General features: G+C 42.4%; 1 protein-coding gene across 1 annotated transcript; it reads left to right on the top strand.

The window, feature by feature from the left end:
• The first annotated feature begins 1,331 nt into the window (after positions 1 to 1,331).
• Positions 1,332 to 11,316, top strand: SRSF9 (serine and arginine rich splicing factor 9). Its single transcript, XM_039321092.1, has 4 exons — positions 1,332 to 1,712; positions 7,534 to 7,703; positions 9,154 to 9,326; positions 10,346 to 11,316. Exons 1-4 carry the CDS (start codon positions 1,471 to 1,473, stop codon positions 10,490 to 10,492), a joined length of 732 nt encoding a protein of 243 aa, XP_039177026.1. The 5' UTR covers positions 1,332 to 1,470; the 3' UTR covers positions 10,493 to 11,316.
• The last annotated feature ends 1,533 nt before the right edge of the window (positions 11,317 to 12,849 follow it).

Here is a 12,849-nt window from a genome sequence, read left to right as displayed (position 1 = left end):
AAAGCAGATGTTTCCAAATTAATATTTTATTTACAAAGCTATGAACAATTAACTGTGGTTAACTATCTTTCTGGCTATACCAAATCCAAACAAACTACATAATGAGTTGTGTGATCCCATCAGTCATAATGTGGTTTCGAGATTTTGATTCAGAATGCAGTATCAAAATCGCAGTTCTGATTGGTTAGCTATAATTTGTAGCTAACAAATGGTATAAAATATATAGCTCCAGGCCAAAGTTGGGTGTGCTTGTATGTGATTATGAGTCAGAATGGTTTAATTTTAAAAGGTCCAAGATATGCTTTACCCATCCACACATCTCTTCAAAGGGCACAGCTGTCAGAATGTTATACAGTCAAGCCATCAAGCTGCTAATGAAAGCTGTATGTCTTTTATTTACGGTCATACAAACACAACCACTAATTAGCACACCTCTGGTTGTTAAACATTAATCACCTACGCTTCATTTACAGACTGCATAGGATGAAATCCATACAGCCAGTACGTGATTCAAGAACTGCCAAATAGGCTACTTTTGCGACTCTGCATTGTGTGAAGCACACTTTAGTTTGGTGTGTTGCACGAACCAATCCCTTTAAACCACACATTTGGCCACAAGTTAGTGGTTACCTTTGGGCTGCAATTATTGCCATTAAGCTAAGACTGTAATACTCAGTGTTTCTCAACCGTGACAATTTTAAGGCATGTGGACTTCAACTCCCAGAATTCCACAGCCAGACATGCTGGCTGAGGAATTCTGGGAGTTGAAGTCCACATGCCTTAAAATTGTCAAGGTTGAGAAACACTGTGTTAATGGATAAAATGCAGAGAGGACAAAGCCCACGAACAAGTGAGCTGCCTTCCCAGGGATCCCAGGCTGCGTCCCCAAGAGAAGCAGAGCCGGGAAGAGGCAGAACTAAACGCAGGGCTGGTGGAGCGGGTCCAAGGGCATCACCGGAACGCCCTAGATCAGGGGTCTCCAACCTTGGCAACTTTAAGACTTGTGGACCTCAACTCCCAGAATTCCTCAGCCAGCTTTGCTGGGAATTGAAGTCCACAAGTCTTAAAGTTGCTAAGGTTGAGCACCCCTGCCCTAAATCGACGCCGAGCCGCGGTCTCCCACCACCCTGCAATTGGGTGCAATTCCAGGCTGTGGCTTGGCCGGACGGCCCAGCCGGGCCCATCGCGCAATCCCGGCAGCAGAGCAGCCGGGCCCGGAAGTCCCGCCCCGCGGCCGAGCGGGCCCGGCGCCCATTTCCCCCCCGCGTTTTCGGGCGGGATGGGCGCGCGCTCCTCCGAGCATGCGCCCTCCGACCCTGCCTGCCAGGCCGGGCCTGCTTCCGGCGCGCGGCCGCTGCCTCCTCCCCTTTAAGGCGGGCGCCGCGTTCCTCTTTTCTGCCCTCCGTCAGGCGGCTGCGAGGGAAGGCCGCGCGGGAAGCGAGCGGGCGGGCGAGCGAGCGAGCGAGCGAGATGTCCGGGGGCTGGGGCCGGGACATGATGGACTACGGGGGCGGGCCCGGGATGTCCGGCGGCGGGCGCGGGGGAGGCAGCGCCGGGGCGGACGGGCGCATCTACGTGGGCAACCTGCCGCCCGACGTGCGCGAGAAGGACCTGGAGGAGCTCTTCTACAAGTACGGCCGCATCCGCGACATCGAGCTGAAGAGCAAGCGCGGCCTGGTGCCCTTCGCCTTCGTGCGCTTCGAGGACCCGCGGTGCGTGAGGGGGGCGGCCTTTCCCGCCCGGCGCCCGCCCGAGCTGCCCGCCGCAGGGCTGAGGGAGGGAGGGAGGGAGGGGCGGCCCCCGTTGGGCCCGGGCTGCGCCGCCCATCCTCCTCAGCCGGCCGGGCGAATGGGGTGGTAGGGGGGGGGGAGGCCGAGCGGGGTCTGCAGCCGCCTCCTCTGGGCCCCGGGTGAAGCCTCGCACGAGAGTCGGCCGCCAGCCTGGGAACTGAGGGCGGGCAGGCGGGAATCCGCCGGGATCACGTACAAAGGAGCCGCCGAGAAGGCTCAGCGGAGGAGAGGCAGATTTAGCCCGCGTCTAGGGCTGCTCTCGGTCGGGCAGCGTGCATGGAACCGGCTCTGAAAAATGCAGTGAAGTCGGCATTTCAGCTCTGTCCCCAAAGGCAGCGAGGCCATCGGTCCTTTTCCAAATACAGACCGACACAGAGAGTGAGTGTGTGTGTGTGTGTATGCGCGCGCGTCTATATGTGTGTGTGTGTATATGGATATTCAAAATTTTGTGGCTGACAAAGAGTTAGTGGGAGACTAGTATAGCTATTCCAAGCTCATTTGCCCTCATCAGCTAGTCACAGATGAGGGCAAATGAGCCTGAAATAGCTATTCTAGTCTCCCACTAACTCTTTTGTCAGCCACACAATTTTGAATTTATAGTGTTCACAGTATGTGAGGTCTGCCTGCAAAACATTGCGATGAAGTAGGCACTGAGCAACAATTGCGATGAAGTAGGCACTGAGCAACAAAATAGCTATTCTGAACACTTTGTGTGTGGGTCTGGTTGCTCGTACCTGACATTTTAGGAACTTATCTTCTTTCCCAAATAGCTGAAGATTTGTTCCTGAGGGTGGGTCATAAATAGGATTCCTCTCCAGAGTGTTTTCAAGAATGCTTTGTTGCCAGTGTGTTACATTGCAACATCCATTCTCCCAGACAACCAATAGAAAGTGATGGGTATTCTAGTGTAGCAACACACTCTCTCTCTCACTCTCTCACACACACACACACAACAGGTAAGATATATATGTGTATTTATATGTGTGTGTGTGTGTGTGTGTGTGTGTGTGTGTGTGTGTATATATATATATATATATATATATATATATATATATATATATATATATATATATATATATATATCTCACTCACACTGTCGGTCTGTATTTGGAAAAGGATCTGGAAACAGAACTTAAATGCTGGCTTTACTGCATTTTTCAGAGCCGGTTCCATAAATGCACATATACACACACATGTATATCACTTTTCCCATCCCAGGATCCTTCAGGTGATTGACAGGAATTCTACAAGTAGGGAAGCACTAATTCCTTGCGAGGAAATACGGCCTGGCTCCCAAAATAGTTTTGGGATCTTTGCAACTTGTTTGGTCTGTATTGCAATGCTGCAAAAGGCTATTATGGCAGGCAGTCCCTTTTTGATGTATTCTCTCAGTATCTGTGTTTTTAATTGGGTAGGGTGGTTTTTACATACAGTAAATGTGTTAAATATGTTACCTGTCATTCAATATCAGTTTGGCAGGGTGGTTATGAAAAAAAAATAAAACTGTATGTTCAGTCAACCTTCAACAATCAATAGAGATAAAATAAGATGCTAATGGGCATTTGTACTGTGTGATGCAGTGGAATATACAATGTATTTAACCTCAGATTATTTTGCAGTTCTTGGAACAATCTTGAAAAGTAGTGGTGGTAGACAATCTTCCAGGCTAAGCTTGATTAACCTTTTAACCTTTTGGGGGAGTTTTGGGATGGTCTGTCTTCCAAGTACTGAACAGATTTGCTTCCATTGATTCTGCTTACCTTTCTCTGGACCAGCTAGGTGCTTTGACTCTTCTACAGTAATATCGATAATAATGCTGATAATGGTGATGTAGTGGTGTTTTTTTGTTTTACAGGAGCATCTTGCACAAATAAGCAGCTCATGGGTTCAGTCTAGTAAGTCTTGTGCCAGAAGCATGAAGTCTTCTGTGCCCTTTAACAAAGGGACTTCTTTGGCCCATGTGTATAATACAAGCATAGTGATTGTTGTTTTTTTTAAGTTAATTCTGTTGAAATGTACTGCTCATCTGAAATAATAACCTTGGGAATTTTGACACAGTCTTGTGTACATTTATAATGGCTGTGCTATTCTTTTTCCACTATCTTCACAGTTTGATCCAGGCAAGGAAAGCATTCGGTCCCTACAGTCTATTCATTATAAGAGCAGATGTTTTTGCCCATATCCATCTTGCCTCGACATGCCTTCCTCAGAGACACTGAAGTTTCCATTCTTGCATGTCTTAAACCTCCATCCTGCTTGCTTTCCCCAAACCTTAAACACCCCCTCACTTTTTTTCCTTCTGAGATTGCTTAAACAACTCACTCAAAATGGAAACTTCCTATGTGGCTGTCTTCTACTTCTCTGAAAAGGATAATTTTCTTTGTACAGCATGCCTCAGCTTGTTGTTAAAAGCTATATTCTACATAGAAACTAGCTGTACAAAAAAAAGTACCTAGCAGTATAATTTGTATACTGCAGCATTATCTCTTGGCATCTTGTAGTTTTGAAATGAAAGAGCTGCCACTCTTGCACCACTATGATTTTCCATTCAAGAAACTTAAAAATGAGAAGCAGGAGTGTTAGGTATGTTTGCTGCCTTCACTTATATGTAAACAGGTGGGATAAAAGAACTTATAACAACAGTTACCTTACAGAAGTTGCTTCTTTCTATTCCTCATATTCTGAAATACATTCCATAGCTTTTAACTTGCAGTGATAGGAGTGTTAAAATGGTGTTTCCTTTTTAGGCTGCAAGTTAAAATACAGAGTAAATATGTCATTTTCTACCTTGGTCATGGTCAGTCAGAAAAATAAATCTATTATGGCCCATTTGTTGCTATTGCTGTACAGATAGAGGTCAGGATTTAGTTTTGATTCTTGTTTGGAGTGTCTGTAAATCTGGTACATTCTAATCACTTACAGAGTACTTGATAGCAAAATAGGATAATATGATTTGGATTCCACCCAATGAAAAAGTAATGGAAATACTTAACTGTGGCCAATTTTTAATTAAAAAAACTTTTCCCTTTTAAATCTGTGGAAAACAAACTTACGACCACAATTGAGCCCAAAATTTCTGTTGCTAAGCAAGACAGTTAAGTGAATTTTGTCCCATTTTATGGCCTTCCTTGGCATAATTGCAAAGTGAATCGCTGTGCTTGTTAAGTTAGTAACATGATTAAGCAAATTTGGCTTCCCTGTTGACTTTGCTTGTCAGAGGATCGCAAAAAGTGATCACGTGGCCCCAGATACATGACAATTGCCAAGTATCCAAATTTTGATCATGTGACCGAAGGGATGCTGTAATGGTCGTAAGTGTGAGGACGTTCGTAAGTCACTTTTTTCACTGACATTGTAACTTTGAACGGTCACTAAATGAATGGTTGTAAGTTGGGGATTGCCTGTACTGACAAGTTTTGCTATGTAGGCGTAGCAGAAACGTGACCAGTGCATATTAAATTTGCTTTGAAAGATGCACCTTTCTGACTCAAGCTAATTATGTGAATATTTTTTTAGTAGCTAATGCCATTATACTTCAAATGTAGAAGTTTATTCCATTCCATATTAGAATCAAATTCTATATTTGAATAGTTTAAATACCATTTGTTACTCAACACCATAGCACACACACACCCCCCCAGGGGGAGATAGGCCCCTATTCTGGACTTCTAAAAAGGTGTTGAAATGGGGCTCTACAGCAGTGGTTCTCAACCTTTTTAATGCCGCGACCCCCCCCCCAACCGGTCGTAAGTCGAGGACTACTCAACCGGTCGTAAGTCGAGGACTACTCAACTGGTGCAGCACCGTTTGCAGAATGGGACTTTTGGCGGGCTCAGCAGGGCAGAGACAGCCTGGACAATTCCTATTGGCCTTTGAAAGCCAATAGAATTAGACTCTATTCAAGAGAGTCTATTCTAAGCCAATAGAATAAAAGGGAGTAGCACAGCTAAGGAAAAGGGGGGAAAAATGGCGGACTGTGTTGTTTGGTGACCCCCGTGAAATGGTCGTTTGACCCCAAATGGGGTCCGGATCCACAGGTTGAGAACCGCTGGTCTACAGCCTTAAGTGGGGAGTGCAGAGAAGCACACAACTGAGGGGCTGGTTAGTGTCCCCCCCCCTTGACTTTTTAACTCATTTCTAACATTTTAATCATCCTTGCCACTTTTTAAATTCTAAATTTTTAAGTTTTATAGGCTGTTTTTATGTTTTAACATTTTGTTATACGCCGCTCTTCCTGAGGGAGATGGGCAGTTCAGAACTGCAAAAAACAAAAGTTTCTCTGCATATGAAGATCTTGGATTCTCTGAGTGAAGAAATAGAAGGAATGGATGGAGCCAGATAAAAAGCCACTCTATTTATAACCTGGCAAAACTAAGAACAAAGAATGACCAAACATCATTGTAACCCTGAAATTGGAATAAAAATCATACATCTGTTAAAAGTAGCCTTGAAAAATTTGTAGTATTGGCCTCTCAATAAAAAAGTTTAGAATGATTTATAGAACGAGAGTTCAAGGGACCTAGCAGTCCTTTTACTCCAGCTGCCTCCTTGACTGGGCACCCAGAATAAACCTAAATGGATGGCCATCCATCTTGGGCTCAAAAGTCTATGTTCTTAGTATCAAGAAGTCTCTTCTAATTCTTCAGCAAAGTTTACGATTTAGAGAGAATGAAATTGTTAATTGTGCTGCTGACCAACCCAACCCTATGAAAAGGAGAGACTTCTATTCCAGATAGATCGCATAAACTAAAGCAGAATTATTAAATTCGGGCCTTGAGTATTTGGATCTATTAAAGCAGATTGAAATGTGCACTGGCTCTTTTTTTCCATCTCCGTTGTAATTTTGAACTTCGTTAAGCATACATTTAATTATAAGTATTTGATTCTTTTTAATTTATAACTGTATTTAGGTCAATTCATTCCAATTTATGGAATGTATAATCTCCCATTTTTAACTTAAATGATGATGTGGTTATCTCTAGTGAATGTCATTTTTTCTACCCCATCCAGAGGTATATTTGAATATTTTTCTCTGTGGAGGCACTGTTAATTGAGTTGATTGTCTTCTTCATAAATTTGATTATGAATTGTTTCCATGTATTTCTTTTGAAAATGTCATTTTATTTATTAAACATATTTACATAGCCACCCACTCACACACAGCACATTAGATTTATAGAGAAGCTATTGTAATTCCTGAAGCAGTTATACCTTAAATATTACATTTGGCTGAAGTATTATCTTCTTGAATACACAAGAGACAATAGCAACTGCTGATATTCATAAAACTAATAGCAGCATCTGTGATTATGTACTGGTGCTTCTTCTAATGCCCCAAATTTCTCAATTCTCTTCTGAAGAATAATCTGCATTGAGAATGAATAATATTTACAATCCCTCTGTTATGCTATGATTTTTGTTGAAAAAGAGAAGCAGTTCCGTCAATAATCAACTTCACATGTTTGGATTATTTCTAAAATCCTGATAACTCTGAAGTTCATATTTTTGTGATATTTCTAAAACTGCAAACTTTAATCTTAAAACCATTTTAGATTTAATCCGATGAATTTGAGCATTTGCTGATGTCTACCAGCTTAAAAACTACCAGCTTCTAGTTCTTTTAAGCTTGTATTTCAGTATTTTGCATTTTTAAATCTTAAGCTGCAACATTTTCAAAACCCTTCACGGTTTCCTCAGAATGTTTGGATAGTGGTAAACATGGCTACATATTGTTTGTTCACAGAGATGCAGAAGATGCCGTTTATGGAAGGAATGGTTATGATTACGGCGAGTGTCGTCTGCGTGTTGAGTTTCCCAAACCTTCCAGAGGTCGGGGTGGAGGCTTTGGTGGGGGGCCTCGTGGGAGGAATGGCCCTCCCTCACGACGATCTGAATTTCGAGTCCTTGTTTCAGGTATGTTCCCTTCTAAACTTCATATTGACTGGAATCCCTCCGATGCAATCTCCAGTTGTAATTGGAGAGAAGATTATCTTACTGTTACCATATTACATGGTTTCTTTCTTAATATGGAACCTGTCCCTATGGAGGAGCTTTTTAGAACTGCAAAAGGACACTATACTTTTCTGATTCTATCCATGGAGGAAGTCTTGCTTATGGAGTCGTCATGGTGAATGGTGAGCAAAAGCGTCTCCAGATGGAGGCAGGAGTGAACACTGAAATGCAAAAAGGGGTCACCATATGGGCGGGCGAAGGGAAGGAAGAAAAACTAGAGATCAGTTTTATAGTGTTCATGCCAGAAGGAACAGGCCTTAGATGGTGCTGTGCAATCAAAACTATGTCTTATTAAAACCTGTGAATACAGCTGCACAATATTTGTGTCCTTTATGAAAGACAATTGACCCGAAATTAGATCCCCTCTATTCAGAGCCTTATGGATTCCTCCAAACCACCTTGATATCCCTGGAATAGGTGTCTGTGTCTAGTGAGTTGGGAGACAAATGAAAAAGTCCTAAATCACACTGGAAAGGAATGGAAGTATTTTGGAGGTTTTGCCATGGTGATCCAGTCTCTGAAGAAAGTTCAGCCCGCTGTGGCCAGACGTATGGAAGGGCCCACTTAACCCATAAAAATATTCCTAAAAACTAAAATAAAATGCCAAGAAGTCTGCCTGTTACTGTGGCATCGTGGCTAGGAATAGGAGTATTCTCGGTGAGGAAATGGCTGAATGGCAATCTCTTCCATTTTGCGGCAGGACCTGGAGACGAAAAGGTGTGCATCTCCCATACAGAAGCCTGGGAGGGCAGGGAGTATGTCTGGACTGGCTGTTGGCATGAAGGGGAGAAACTTTCCTTACTAGAGAGTGGTGTGGAGCATTCTTGAAAACTGCCAGGACGCAAGCAGCATGCTAGTTTCTTCCGAATATGCTGTGGAACAGGGAACCCACTTCCCTTTATCTTTCTTTATAGCAAACTTGTGGATAGTTAACACAGGTATCCTGGCTTCGCTGCCCAAGGATAAGCTATTGGAATCTAAGGACCCAAACACTCTTAGAGTGGGAACCCTCATTCTTGGATGGGAATCTAATTTGGAGTACACGGAGTACAATCTATCCAGTCAGAGTTAGGGGTAACATTAAGTTTACACTGGACAAATAGGAGGATCCCTGTGACTACCCAGTAATTTGAATCCTAGACCCATCTAGGAGACGGCCTGGCTGACACGGAGGGCTCACCCTTTGGAGTGGAACTTATTGCTGTTCTGTGGACCCTAATTGTAGCACTGACTCTCTGGAATGAACAGGAACTCTGTGGAAATGGTGGAGCACCACCATGCCTGGCGTAGCCTCAGCAACTAGTGACATCTCTTTACACAGTCTCTTGTGTTTTGTGTTCTCACTGCTCAGGTCTTCCTCCATCAGGGAGCTGGCAGGACCTGAAGGATCATATGCGTGAAGCTGGTGATGTATGTTATGCAGATGTTCAGAAAGATGGAATGGGGGTGGTTGAGTTTCTTCGCAAAGAAGATATGGAATACGCACTGCGTAAACTGGATGACACCAAATTCCGATCTCATGAGGTGGGTTCCTGCCTGGGTGAAGAGCATGTGCGTGTGCCAGTCATGGAGGAACATAACGTTTACCTGTCCTTTTGTGATGCTCTCTCAAGAGGCTTCTGAGCACAGTCTAGCGGTAGTCTTGGAGATGGTGGCTTTGTAGGATTAAGGGTTGCCAAGGCTGTCTGAAACCTACCCCATGATGGTATGGTTAAAAACAGTGAGGCAGAAATTAGGCTTTGTGCTTTATTCCTGGAAAATGAGCATTTGGATTACTTGCTTTTAACCTCTGAGCAAGTTGATTTCATTTGTCACTCTCCCATTGACAGCCAGTGGGTGAACAAAGATGGCTATCAGCTGATTGTTTCAATAAGCTTGCCTTCTATTGGCAAGCTGAAATGATATTTCCCAAAGGAGCAGCTGTGTAGCTCTGTGGCTAACTTAATAGTAATCTTCCCCACCCGTGCTTGGATCTTCCTACTTAAGGTGGTTTGATCTCTACTATAAACCAGGTTATTATTCTTGGGGCATTGCCACTACACTTGCAACCACCTTCTCCTAGTGGCTGGCTTGATCTTCCACCACCCAGTCAATCACAGATGGAGGCTGCTTGTTATGGAATTTTCTTCAAGAATCTGAACTGCAGAAACAGAATTAAGTTAAGATGGACTGGTGAGAGTTCACCAAGACCTCTCCTAATGGTGCTGAAGGACTTCACTAGCCTACATCCTCTCCTTCTGATAGCTTAACTTTTGGAACCCGACATCATCACCCTTCTTAGTCACAGGGGGACAAAACATGTCTGGGATGGCCTCCACAGCCTAGCTGTTCCGTAACAAGCTCTTTCTCTGCAGACCTGATGGGCCACATCTGAATTGGCCTACGGCAGCAATAGGATTTAACCTGCCTGTATACAAAACTCTCCACTTCTGAGCCCCTTTGTGCATTGGGTTCTCGTCTTCATTTTTGGCATTCATTTATTCATAACACTTGACCACAGGATGTTGTGCCAACGTTTGGGTTTTCTCTGTTCTGAATTCCAGGGTGAAACAGCCTATATCAGAGTTTGTCCCGAAAGAAGCATCAGCTACGGCTACTCGCGCTCCCGTTCTGGTTCAAGGAGTCGCGATTCTCCTCCGTACCAAAGCAGGGGATCACCGCGCTATTCTTCGCCCTTTAGGCCATTCTGATCGCACCCAATAGGGACTCGTGACAATGTGAACTGAGCGTGTCATTTCTGCTCAAAGAGTTTACATTCCAAAATGGATGGATATAGTCTTTCGTAGGAAACCTTTTGGTTGTTTTTTTTTTCTTTCTATTCAATAAAATCTTTTTTTTATGACAACTGTTTTTACTAGGGAAGTTTGGTAATGAAGTATTATGAACCATTGCCACTTAAAATGCGTTTTATTTGAAAAATGTAAGTTGTTTTTGCTTTCCTTCTCAGCGAAGGGACTCATACATGTTAATAGTTTGTCTGCTGGATGGGCTTTAAAACAGCAGAGCGAGGACTGTTGGTGGTGTTTTGAAATATATTCCAGTGTTTCTGTAACTCATAAGTGGGTGGCTGTCTTTTTGCGCAGTCAGGGTAGAAAGTGGAGATAAAACAGCTGACCCTGGTTTTAAAGTTACTTCCTTATTGCGTTAAAGAAGCTTTTAAAAAGTTTTTGCTCTCTGCAGGTGTCATACTGGAAACATCAAAGAGATGTGTTTAAGCTGTTCTAGTATAACGCCAGTGCAATTAATTTTACTGGTGGTTTTAATATGTAGTTTCACAAATAGCATCCAGAATTTTTTTTATCAAGCCTGGAAGGGTTGAGAGAGCAGGTTTAATACAATTTAATGTCTTAAAAGCAGAAGCTAAAAATTTGGGAAATGTACTGAGGAATGAGTGTTCCATGCTTCTCACTAATTGCAAAATATGTCGAATTTAAGCATCTCTTGGAAGTTTTATGGAAGTCCCATCGTTAATTTGATCCATAAAATAAAATGGATTTCAGTGGTTTTGTGCTTAGTTAACTTGTAAAATGAGATGTTTTATTTGAATTCCGTGTCCGTAACTGTCAACATATTAAGAGCTTATAAGGAAAGATTTGTTTTAGCCAGCTTGCTAGTTTAGGGGAATTGCTGCCCATCTAGGCTTTGAGAATCATATTTTGAGATTTTGCTCACATGAATGGCTGCAAAGATCTAGTCCCAGGTCTTCTATTGAATTAATACCTTATTGCATCATATCAATAGCTGCAGTCATATGAACAGTGGGAAAATAAATGGGAGAATAAAACTAATACCATTTTGGCATAAAATTGATTAAACTGCTTGTGTTGTATATGAAATACAACTTATGTACAATAATAAAATAATTATGTAGCAACATTTGGGTAGAAAAACACAAAGCAGTATATGTCCATTGCAAAATCAAATGTGGCATATTTGTCAGAAAGTCTCCGTGCTTTGCTTACTAAATAGAGGCTGGAGTTCAAAATGCGCCAAGTAGAAAAAAACATAGCTTGTTTGTGGCTTAGTGATTAGATACCTTTAATGTGGTTCGTCTGCACTTATTTTGTATCCTGCAGAATAGCATTACATGGATTTTATTGAGGGGAGGTGAGATTTAAGACTTAAGGTGGTTTAACACGCCTATTTCCTTCTTTTAAAATAAACATCTCTCCTGATTGGACTCTTTTCTGTGCAAGGTTTAAATGCCTCCACCTGTTCTCCATAAAGCACCCCCCAAAAAAATATTAGCTGGCCATTTTTGGGCCTTTAAATGTCATACTAACCATAAAATGCTGTTACTGGGTGCACAAAAAATTGTATGTCTTAGACATGCGTAGAGAGGTTAGCCTAATTATCATCCTTCATCTAAAAAAGGGCTACATTTCTGTAGCAACTAATTTTCTTCTGGAAGACTGCTCTAAAGGCCATGAAAATTGTTCCTCACAAATTTAAATGCCATATCATATCTTAATAAACAGTACACCTTTTCTTCTGCGGTAATTAAAAAAAAGCAAAGTGTAAAAGCAATCGTACTACATTCTATTCAGTTTTCCTGGAAAATATTTTGTTTCATGACTGAACTGTATTTCAATTCATAAAGCAAATTTTTGAATTCCCTTTTGCAGAATGTTCTGCCCTCAATAATACATGGTCCTTTTGTGCTAGCATTTTTGTTCAAAGATAGTACATGTTTCGTTTATTAATGTCTGCCAGCTTATGGATGGCTGGTCTGTAGCTGACTCAGACCTCTGTTTCAATAGTTGTATACTTAAGCTTTAAGCTATAACAGTTCTGGATACTTTTCATGTTCCTCCTGGACTGACTGAGCAGTGCTGATCACTATTCGCTCACAGCAATTCAGTTTATAGAGGAATTGTTGCAGTTATGGCCAGTGTTGCCTCTATATTCGGTTCCCCAAACTTCTAGAGGTTTGGGCCTATGAACGTCCTCATTTCATGACTTTTGATCATGGTCTCTTCACAATTATGTGTTTCTTTTGGGGAATTTGGCGACTTGAGATTCAGTGATTAAAATATTTAAACACCAT

Source organism: Crotalus tigris, unplaced genomic scaffold (genome assembly GCF_016545835.1).
Source record: "Crotalus tigris isolate CLP2741 ecotype Arizona unplaced genomic scaffold, ASM1654583v1 scf7180000023720.1715460, whole genome shotgun sequence".
Taxonomy (NCBI): Eukaryota; Metazoa; Chordata; class Lepidosauria; order Squamata; family Viperidae; genus Crotalus; species Crotalus tigris.
This window is presented reverse-complemented; position numbering and strand designations above follow the sequence as displayed.